Below are 11355 nucleotides of genomic sequence, written 5' to 3'. Positions count from 1 at the left end.
TGGATGTAGTACAATCTATACTATGGAAAGAGATTATTTCCAAGATCAAGAAAGGAATATTTTCAATATAATAGGAGAAGAATATATTTTCTATGTAAAGTAAATATCTCTATTATGGAAGACTATTTTACAAGATCAAGAAAGGATTTCCAATAGGAGTTCAAAGATGCCATTATTATTTATGGGAAAATATTCTTGCTACATTTCCCCTTTGGTATGGAAAAATAAAATAATGCATGGAAATAAGTTTGAGTTCCATATAAAGAATGACTATTGCTCTTATGGAAATTCATCAAGGCTATAGAAGGTTGAAGAAGATGCACGTGAAAAACTATTGCTCTTATGGAAATTCATCAAGGCTATGGAAGGTTGAAGGAGATGCACGTGGAGATGGAGTTATGAAATGCAAAGTTCTGTAAAGAAGATCAACCACGATATGNGTGGACGTGACTTTGCTAATTAAGGAAGTACAATGGAGCAGCAATCAAGAGGCATTTATGGTATTCCAAAGAATGCAAAAGATCCTTAATTAAAATGGTCCATTTCAAAAGGAAAGCTTACATTGGCAGGAGATATCCAAGCAACGGTCTAGAGATCTGAAAGAAGTTATTACCCCAAGATTGAAGGAAGTAATCATCTAACAGCTACAAGGAAGATTGGAATAATCTTCAAAATTCCCTTGGATTAAGCAATTTCCAGAACAAGTTGAAAGGGGTATAAATATACGAGCTCTATGAAGGAAGAAAGTACGCAGCCTTCTATACAATTGTCTATCCAACTACAAGTTCTTTATTCTACTCTTAACAAGCATTGTAATTCACTTTAGTAGATTTACTGTGTACCCAAAAGAGAGAAGAGAGACTGAAAAATATTGGAGAGGCAGTGTGTCCTAGAGGTTGTGTCATTGTCCGTTTCTTTGGTGAGCGAGTGAAAACCAAAGGGTCGTTGTTGGTGAGCGAGTGAAAACCAACCCCGTCAGCGTTGGTGGTGATCGCTGAAAATCACAAAGGCTGTACTCAATTCAATTTACAAAGAGCTCTAAAAGATAACACTCTTGCAACCCAAGAGGACTGGATTAGGATACCACATTGGTTCCGAACCAGTATTAAATTACCTGGTGTTCATTTACTTTATCGCTCTACGTATTATATTCTGTTCCTTTACTGTTTATTGTGATTAATACTTGTTTAAATCGAAAGAACTAACAGTTCTGTGCAGGCTGTCTCCGCATAAATCGACTAGGCTTGAAGAGTAGTCGACTAGAAATTTAAAAAGGTTACAATTCACCCCCTCTCGTACTTTCAGTAAGTGCTTTCATTTATAATACACACTGCATAGTTTCTCTGTTACAAGCCATTATGTGTTTTTATATCTCTTAACATACTGTTCCACCCTATACTATCAAGAATTTGGTGCAGCACTTTATTGAAGCCATAGCACACATCATTGCACCAAAACATGATTACACATTGATTGCAGAGAGAAGTGTCTATTTGCGGATGGAGTGCTCTACTAGGAATAAATCAAAATTAAGATAGTCATTTCAACCAAATAATGAGGAACAAAGACAACATTGTAAAATGTTAGGGGGGAAGAAGCTGTCAAGTATCTAAATCTTTGTGTAAAGAAAGTTACACACATGTTATTGAGTTTCCTGTCTGACTCGATTGGTACAATAGAATCCATTCACCTCAAGACTCATACATGAAAAAAACTCTAGACCTTTCCCTTCCTCTACCACCATACACAGTGCGTAGGCAATCCTTTTAAACGGTTACATTCTAGTAGTAAGTAAAGTCATTTTGTTTCAAAGTTTGGAATTCATTCACCAAAATAAAAGGAACCTCCTTCATAGTCGATATTCACAGATACCTTCACCTCATCGCCTGGCAATGGTGGTTGTCCCACCAGAAAAGAATAACGCGATAAGTTCTATAAAACGAAATAAGCAATCAATTCCATTAAGGAGTGGGGAAGGACAAAACACTAGCATGATTTTGTCCTTAATACGGTTAGGCTTATTCCGAATAAAATAAAATAAGAATAAATATAACTCAAAGATATTGGCCTCCTCACGATTGGAGAAATTGTTGGATTAGATGGAACTCGAGACAATTTCAAAGTAGGAAGATGACACACTAGAAAATTGCACCATGAGATGATGAGAGTACAGATACAACCATGCATAGACATAAAGATCAGTGATGTCACAAGAAGAAACGCGCAAAGGTTCAGCCCTCCAGTTGTCCTGCTGGTGAAACCAATGGGTCAAGGATATTTCTCCATGCTTTGTAATCGAGTGGTGAGCCAGCATCAGGCAGTGGAAACCCATTCACAAAGAAAAATGGTGTCCCGTATACGCCTTTCACACAACCATACTGTAAAAAATACACATGCACAATGTGAAACATGAAAGATAACAATATAGGATAAAGAACAAGGCTCTGGCGCATATAGGTGATAATTGAACCGAATTAATGTACCTTGAAGGAAATTCTTGTTGCTTGATCAGTTTTCGGGTCAGTAAATCCAGCTTTTATAGCAGCATAATTTGAATTCCCAATTGCATTGGACGTAAACTTTGTAATCTTATCTACCACAGATGCTTTGGACAAGTTGAAAGTTGCTTTGCCGTAAAACTTATCCTGTTCAACCAGACATGAGTTAATCCAAGGCTAAATATATGTTTAGTACCATAATTAGCAACAGAGAAAACAACAGATACCCTATTAACACCATCGATTCCTCCATAAAACAATAACATGTACTAAAATTTTACTGCAGCTGAAGATTTATAGTTTCTGCCTCAGGAAATCTTCTTACCTGTTGACCAAAGAAAGACTCTAGTAATCTGTACGTGGCAGAAGTATTCAACTTATTGATAATGTGCAACGCTCGCGAGCTAATAAATGCATTGTCATGGTATCTGCATATGAGGACAACCAAATAAATCAACCTCATGTCAATTATAATTTTTTCCGAAGGCTGAAATGGGAAACCATTGTCCTACATATTCCAACAATCTGACTCTCAAACATTATACAGTGGTCACACAATTGCAATAGGATATTAGACTAAAAGATCACCATTCATACTAGAAACCATAACGCTTGATCGATGCAGTCTTCTTTTCAATAAACAATGGGTATCAATAAGCTACACTAGCATGTTTATCGAAGTTAGAACAACTGCACAATCTTACCATGCACTCGGATTACAATTAATTAGACAAGTCCTGGAACGAGATGCTACCATTTAACAAATTCAGTAAATCGCCAAATAAACCAGCAATAAAGATAGTTCATTCTTGAACATCAGTTTAGTTATTTTGTAGTGTACATTTACTCATGCGAATCCAAGAAAACGGAAGGTCTATCATAGGCAAATTCTTTCCAAACAAAGGCAAATTCTTTCCAACTGCATCTTGGTTGATGTTCAATTTATACCATGACAGACTAAACTTCTCAAGTTATTAATCATAAACTGATTGACGGTTACCTCTAGTTATCTTTTAGATGACCAGATAGTGTAATATTAATATATATAAGTTAAACTCAAATGCTAATGTCTTTATAGTAGGCTCCAATGCCATTAAGATAATTTGGATTTCAGTTTCTGGAACTTAGAATTTTGAGTTTATGTTCTACGCGACGATAGAAGAAATACATATACACAATCAGGTCACATGACTTGTAAGTTATTGCATGTAACTTTATGGCCGGATTAAGCATTCATTGGTAACCTATAACAAAGAATAACCTAGTTTAACCGGTTAAATTAAACTCATGGCGTAAAAATTCTTTACATTATCAGTATATATAACTTACGGTAAAGGAAAAGGATGGACAACGAGAGAGACACGAGAAGCGTAGTGATTGAGAGCTAGCTTGAGAGGGGGCCATGAATCTCTACTGTCAGGGCACACTGGATCAAAGAAAGCCTCGATCAATATTGAATCTGTTTTGGCTACTCTGTTCTCGTACCAGAATCCATCTTGCTTGGACGGAAGTGAAACCTGAGCACTCACTGAACTTAATAATATTAAAACAGAATTAAGCAGAACAATATAGTTTAGAATATAGTAATACTGGCTTTTCCAGAGCTCCATTTCTTGCAATATGTTCTCTCTGGTTTCAGATTTTGGTTTTTTAATTTTTATATAGTGAAGCCGAAGGGATATGACTAGCAAATTAGTCACAGCTGATGTTGATGCAAAATGTTGAGTTTATAGTACTGTTCAACATCCGTATATAAGATAGTCTAAACGAGTTTATTGTTTTATGACTTAAATTCGATGCTAAAACTTTTCACATGGTATATATCATTATTAATCAACTTTTGGTATGGAATAACAAGTACTGGCCCATATTCGAATATAGAAGGGGTATCTATGAAATTTTTGAAGGTTTATTCTGTCACGCACAAGAACGCATCTCTTTTGAATGGAACCTAAATGTGAGCCGTGACCAAAAAAAGGAAGAAAATATAATTCTAACTTTATAGACTGACTGTGTTAAATATGTCACTTAAAGATAATTATAAGTAATTATTGTTCATAATAAGTGAAATTAGTTATAGGAGCGGTTAATAAAAAGCCAAAAAAACATGAGCATGTTTACATGTTAAAGGGGATATAGTTTCAGAGTTTTGCCTTTGTATGGTGAAGGACAAGTAATGGAAAAGCGAAAGCTGATGATGATAGTGACGAAAAGGAGGACAGACTTAAGAAAACGTCAAAACTTGATAACAAAAAGTTGACGTAAAGGATCAACAATATAATAATGCGTTTTAAAGCTGCAGAGTCCTATCCTATACCCTTTTAAACAACTTTTCTTTAAAAAATAAGGGTTATCTTGAAAACTTTGGTCGAGTTGCTTTCCTATTTTTTCAAAAAAAAAAAAAAATTATCTCAAAAACTATACGTAGATACTTGTTCATTCTTGTGAAGTTCTTCATTTGGGTTAAACACGTTTCCACTTTAAATATAGTTTTTTTTTTGTGAAAATCAAACCCAACAAAAAAAAAAAATTTAATGCAGTGGTATCTCGATTTAATTGTGCCTTAATTATCTGGAAATTAGATCTTGAAAAATGTTTTGGGAAAAAATTAACAGCTTGTTTGCATGGTTGTTATATGCATCGTTTTATATATTTCGTATCGTACTATATCGTTTGATAAATACAATGTTTGGATGGATTGTGTCGTTTGCCTGATATCATGCACCAGCAATATAAAGAATAAACTTGTAATATTATAAAGAAAAATTATGATACAGGGTAAAATTACTATATATAAAGGTAGGCTAAATGATAAAATAAAATTATTTAATAATAATAAATGATGAGATTGAGAAAAAAATTAAAGACAAGGTAACAATGCGACCATACCAAATCGGTCGTTACATAAAGTGACACATTTCGTCATTATGTAACGACGAATTTAGTGATACGATACAATAAAATTTAAATAACAATTAGAACAAATATTGTATTTAAACTAACAATACGATACAATGAGTCAAACTTTGGAGGAGCATATATTGGAAATTTGAGCTGAAAAGCATCGAGCGCGACCTGGACACCATAGTTATAGAAGCAAACACTGAGTAACTTGATAGAACAAATCATAATACAATGATTGTACTGTTTTTTTGTTCTCCAATATCAACGCAAAATGTAAATTCAATCTGCAACAGGATGTACGTCTGCACTTCCCTTTAACAAGTTTGATGAATTAATTCAAATAGTTGTTCACCCAATCGTTTAAATTAAAATTAACCAGCGAATGTATAATTATTATTTAATCTATGTATATTCTATATAATTAGTGTATAATTTATATATATCAGCTAAAAAAAAATAAAAAATAAATTCAGCCGGTTATTTGTGTAAAGACTTCTTTTAAAGTTTTGGAGAAGGCATAGATAAGCTTGGCAGTGGTCAGGCGGGAATTGAAAAATAGCCAGATTTATAAGTGGTTATTCAAAAATACCCACAGTTTCAAAAGTATTCGAAATTTAGCCACTTTTCATGTAAAGATAAATCTAAACGAAAACACTATTCAAAATACGGAAAAATACTCTAGTATAATATACTGGAATAAGTTCCAGTAGAATATACCGGTTCAGCATAAAATACTGGAGATTAGAGCACCGGTGCTCCAATCTCCAGTATATTATACTGGAACTTTTCGCGTGTTGGAGTTCCAACATAATATGCTGGAAGTTCATACACAGGTGCACTGATCTCCATTATATTATGCTGGAACTTTCCACGTTGCAGCAAAATAGTGACTATTTTTCATTGACTTTGCAAATGCTAGCTATTTTTGAATGACCAGTCCGAAAACTGGCTAGCCCGTGCTATTTTTACGGCTTTTAACGAATTACAGGCCATCACAAGGACTGGCCCAGCTCTAGCGATTTTATAGCCCACGATTATTATTTTTAATGGCCCAAGAAAATTTCAATAAGGGTCTATTATTGAATTTGGGCCTACTTGTCCACATCACCACCCAATACGTTCTTGTATGGGACTCCTTCAAAATGATTGCATACGTGTATACAGACTACGTCACAACCCAATCCGTTCTTGTATTATTGTATCCAATGGTAGAAACTTTAATCATATCATTGTTCAATGTCCCACTTTAGTTTCACTTTCCATTCCATCAAAAAAGAGCCAACTTTATCTCTTTTCGTAATGGGAAAAAAAGGACAATATAATCATGCTCGTTGCATAGATCTTTCTTATCTCTGCTCCTCTTTTTATCCCCTCTAAACACTAAACCAACTCTATCTAATCCTTCTTCATTCATGCAGATAAGAACTAGTATTAAAAAAGGATATTACTACAGAATTAGCCGGCATGATTTATTATTGAAGAATCAACTCAAATAGCAGTTCACCCAGTCGTTTAAATTAAAAATAACCGGTGAATATATAATGTATGATAGTCCATATATAACATATTTATAATCGTGTATAATCTATGTATATTGACTAAAAAAAAAAGCAAACAATTGATCCAATCGGCTATTTGTATAAGGATCCCTTTATTATTTTCAACAAAAAAAAAAAAAGAACACTTATAGATATGTAACCTATTCAAGGGGTCCAAGGCACTAAACCAACTCCGTCTAATCCTTCCTCATCCATGCAGATAAGGACTACTAAAAAAGGATCTTTACCGAATTTTATATATATATATATATATATATATAAAAGACTGACTGTTTGCATTATTTATTCATTAGAGAAGGTGGAGTGGTTAATGTGGCCAAGTGAATTGGAGAAAGGGCCAATAATACAATAATACGTCTAATCCATTAACAGATGTTTACCTATACCATTCACTTATAAACACTTGCATATAAAATGGATTACTCTTTTCTTTGGAGTGGTAGGTTTCTCCTTTTTATCACTTTTTTGAATAAAGAGCATAATTTATTTGATCTTCTATAGCCAAAAATTGAGAATCAACCCACTTAATTATTAGTGTGAATTTAGACTTCGATTCCTGAAATTTTTAAAAAAATATATGCATGTTTATACTACATAAAAAGTACTACCATCACAAATTTTTCTGTTGAATTAACAAAAATTTATTAAAGAACTTTATTACCAAAAAATTGTGTTTCTCCGTATATTATGCTCCTATAGTGCCAAAAAATTAGAAGAGAGTATAATTAAGACTTTTCTGGTATGCAAGTTGCTAAGACGAACCTATTGCGAAAACTTTCAGTTTGTGCTAAGATATTTAGTTTTTGCTGAAGCTCCCGTTGCACAAAATAACCAGCCGCATTTATTGTTTATTCGTCCTAGGTAGTATATATAAATTATATATGAATTATAAATATACTAGCGATTGTGTTGGTAACTATTTAAGTTAAGTCTTTTTATTACTCTATTTATTTTTATTAATTTTCCAAAAGAAGAAAAGCAAATAGAAAAGAGATCGATAACCTTTTTTTTTGCTTCTGTTGATTGAAGATAAGGTGATTGAGACGAAACCTGCGATATTGTGATCATGAGTGAATACAAGTGCATGAAAAATGCTGAAATACTACTGAAGTGAGAATATTATCATTTTGAATATACATACTATTATATACGACCATGATTTGAGATGAAGCATCAAATCAGACAGTTGAAGAGGATAATAACACCATTTATAGTGTTCTATGTGAATTATTACTACATGTGCGTGTTTTTCAAACGAGGCTATTAATATATAATGAGTTGCAAAGGGAAAAGACAAAAAAACAAAAGGAAAAGATGGAGACTGGACATTGTTTGTGACTAACAACTAAGCAATGAGCATTAAAAAGAGCAGATTTTATTATTATAGAATTAAAAATAGGGAGGTGATTTATATTAAATATCAGTGTAATATAATATTCTAAATCTGATAGCAAATTAAGTATCATTTGCATACCAAATTATTAATTAATAATATTTATTGTAGAGATTTATTTGTAATTATTTAACAATGTTGGTATAAGATCACGCCCAACTCTAGTCCTATAAGGATAAGGGGTCGCTGCAAATATAATCGAGTGTATGAGTCCGGAGTCGAATCCCACAAAGAACAAAGTTTTAGCTACAATTGTTCTTATCACTAAGAAGAGAAGCTTAAACAATTTTCTAAATTATAAAGATTGAGATTTTATTTCTAACTAATTAAATAACAAATACTAAAAAGCAGTAAACTTATCAACTAACAAGGATGAAACTCGAGACAAGATTAATTAAGGAGGCCTAGAATTATGATTTTCCCAATTTTTTAGAACCCGCTACGTCTCCTATAATTTCGCCTAAGTATTCTATAATGATCGTGAGCACTTCAGGTATCGTAATTCTCTCCCGAGCAACTACAATAATTTACTAGACATATTCTCCCGAACTATGCTAGTTGTCATTATTTTACTGCTCATTATAATCACGTCAAAGCTTTATTATTCTTAAACCCTCCGTATTAGGGGTGGGCATATATCGGGTAAAACCGATAACTCGAACCGTTAATTATTTATTGGGTTATCGATATTGGGTTATTGGGTTAACGGTTCGGTAACGGGTTAAATTTTTTTTTATTGGGTTATCGGTTCGGGCTCGGTTTGGCAATTCTGTTATTGGGTAAAACTGATAACCCAATAAGGATTAACTAATTTACTAGTTTACCCTTAAGAGTAAAACTGATAACCCAATAAGGATTAACTAATTTACTAGTTTACCCTTAAGTATATACATACTAGGGTTTCATAATTCATACTTCATAGTTTACGCTTTGATTTCCCTATTCTTTCTCAGTTTCTGCGCCTCACGCCCTCACCAATCGGCCCGTCAAGACTCAGGCCGGCGTCAGTCGCATCACGCCCTCACCAGTCAGCCCGTCAAGACTCTGGCCGGCGTCAGTCGCATTTCTCAGCTTCTTTCTTTCACTCTTCAATCGCATCTTCACTTCATTTCTCAGATCCATCAGATTCTTCAGTCGCATCTTCTTCACTCTTCAGTCACATTTCTCAGCCGCATTCTTCAGCTTCATCTTGATTCTTCGTGTAAGTTTTTAGTTGCTTTATCTTCATCTTTTTCTTAGTTTGTTTCAAAGCATTCTGGCTCTGGCTTTTTCTTAGTTTGTTATAAAGCTGAAGTGAGATTTGTCGTGTTCTTTAATTGTTGAGTTGTTACAAAGTTATCTTGTGTCAGTTGTTATAAAATTTGTATTTCATAACTAATAAACTTTTTAATCTATATACATAATTCTGTACTAGAGTAAAAAAGTAGATATCAATGTACAAAGAGTTATTGCTAGTCGTTTGAACAAAGAAGATCTTAAGAACACTGATGTTATTTTACTGGCCAACTACTTGAATTAGAGATTATTGATATCATTTTAAGATTTTGGTTAGTGCTTAATTTATTGGATGTTGCAGTAAATTTAAATTCTTGTGAAATAGAACAGTTCTGAAAATAGTTTTAGCAAAACAGTTAATATAATCTTATAAAACTATTTTAGCAAAACAGTTTTATACCGAAACTGTTTTATACATTGCGAAACTGTTTTAGTTGTTTTATCTTATCGGGTAAACCAATAATCGAACCGATAATGATCGATAACATATTAACCGATAACCGATAATCAATATCTTATCGATTTGGTTATCGGGTAATGATATTTGTAAATTGATAACCGATAGGCAAAACCGATAATATTCATAACCAAACCGAACCGGCCAATGGTCACCCCTACTCCGTATTGATTCCTCACATACGTTAGAAGTGACGTTGTTCAACAACCACCTGAATATGTACCCTTTCCTCAGCAATACATAATAAATAGGCATAGTCAATCGATGACCATTCAATCAACTGAAGTAAGCACGTAGTTGATCAAGTAGCACCACTAAGAAATCCGGTAAATACCGACCAAAAAAACCGACCAACTTTGGCGGTTATGGCCAATTACCGACCAAAATGCGACCAAATACGCTTGGACGGTATTTTGATGGTCGTTTTAATATACCAACCAAAGTTGGTCTGAATTTACCGACCAACGTTGGTCGGTAAATTAAATTCAAAAAAAATATTGCAAAAAAAAACCGACCAAAGTTGGTCGGTTTTTTACGACCAAAGTTGGTCGGTTTTTTAAAATGACCGGCCGAATTTACCGACCAAAGTTGGTCGATTTTTTTAATATTAATTTTTATTTATTTTAATTGCAAAAACTAACCAAAGTTGGTCGGTTTCTTGAAAAATAAATTTCGCGGGACTCAGTAATAGTTTCCCGCATTTTTGCGCCAAAGAAAACCGACCAAAGTTGGTTTGTTTTGTAAAAAATTAAAAATGTTGAAAAACTGTCCAACTTTGGTCAGTTTTTGGCCGGTTATTTTACCGACCAAAGTTGGTCGGTTTTTGCCGAATTTCTAGTAGTGTAGAGAAATCCATCGACTCAATTATATAAAAACGTAACAAGAAGTAATCCTATAAGAGATTCCATCAAAACCCTACAATAAAATTTAGCTACTCATAATCATGCTAGTAATCATGTTAACAATAAAAAGTATTAATCTACGAACTAAGGAGGAAAGGAAGAAGAACCCGTGTGATCTAGTGTTTGCAATTGTTCCAGCCGTCTTTTGCCTCCCAAAAAATGTCTAACTCTATAAAAATTAAGTTTGAGAGTTATCTTTATTCTAGGGTAGAGTCCAAGCCGAATAACCAAGTTTAAAACTGACTGGGACTCAAAACTGCTCGAAAAGACTCGACGATGCTAGGGCTATTGAAAGAGAGAGAGAGAGAGAGAGAGAGAGAGAGAGAGAGAGAGAGAGAGAGAGAACGTAGAAGGAAGTGACTAATAT

At 33.7% G+C, this 11355-nt stretch overlaps 2 protein-coding genes across 2 annotated transcripts in view; both read right to left on the bottom strand.

The window, feature by feature from the left end:
• Nucleotides 1-1914: 1914 nt before the first annotated feature.
• Nucleotides 1915-4452, bottom strand: LOC109239044. The gene is made up of 4 exons (XM_019405546.1): nucleotides 3828-4452; nucleotides 2824-2926; nucleotides 2484-2645; nucleotides 1915-2378 (listed from the first exon to the last, which is right to left on the bottom strand). Exons 1-4 carry the CDS (start codon nucleotides 4106-4108, stop codon nucleotides 2232-2234), a joined length of 693 nt encoding a protein of 230 aa, XP_019261091.1. The 5' UTR covers nucleotides 4109-4452; the 3' UTR covers nucleotides 1915-2231.
• Nucleotides 4453-9347: 4895 nt separating this feature from the next.
• LOC109239034 overlaps nucleotides 9348-11355 on the bottom strand; it is a 3540-nt gene continuing 1532 nt past the window's right edge. The window contains exon 4 of the mRNA XM_019405536.1: nucleotides 9348-9504. Within this exon, the coding sequence (XP_019261081.1) occupies nucleotides 9348-9504 (157 nt within the window). The remainder of the gene's footprint in view (nucleotides 9505-11355) is intronic.

Source organism: Nicotiana attenuata, unplaced genomic scaffold, assembly GCF_001879085.1.
Source record: "Nicotiana attenuata strain UT unplaced genomic scaffold, NIATTr2, whole genome shotgun sequence".
Classification (NCBI taxonomy): Eukaryota; Viridiplantae; Streptophyta; class Magnoliopsida; order Solanales; family Solanaceae; genus Nicotiana; species Nicotiana attenuata.
Note: the sequence above shows the minus strand (reverse complement) of the source record. Positions and strands in the feature narration are given on the sequence as shown.

What these genes read in the sequence shown, in the direction of transcription:
- LOC109239044 (XM_019405546.1), bottom strand. Translation starts at nt 4,108, where the DNA reads ATGGAGCTCTGGAAAAGCCAGTATTACTATATTCTAAACTATATTGTT. An exon ending in AGTCTTTCTTTGGTCAACAG is followed by an intron (nt 2,646 to 2,823) that starts GTAAGAAGATTT and finishes CTGGTTGAACAG; the next exon opens with GATAAGTTTTACGGCAAAGC. An exon ending in CAACAAGAATTTCCTTCAAG is followed by an intron (nt 2,379 to 2,483) that starts GTACATTAATTC and finishes TATTTTTTACAG; the next exon opens with TATGGTTGTGTGAAAGGCGT.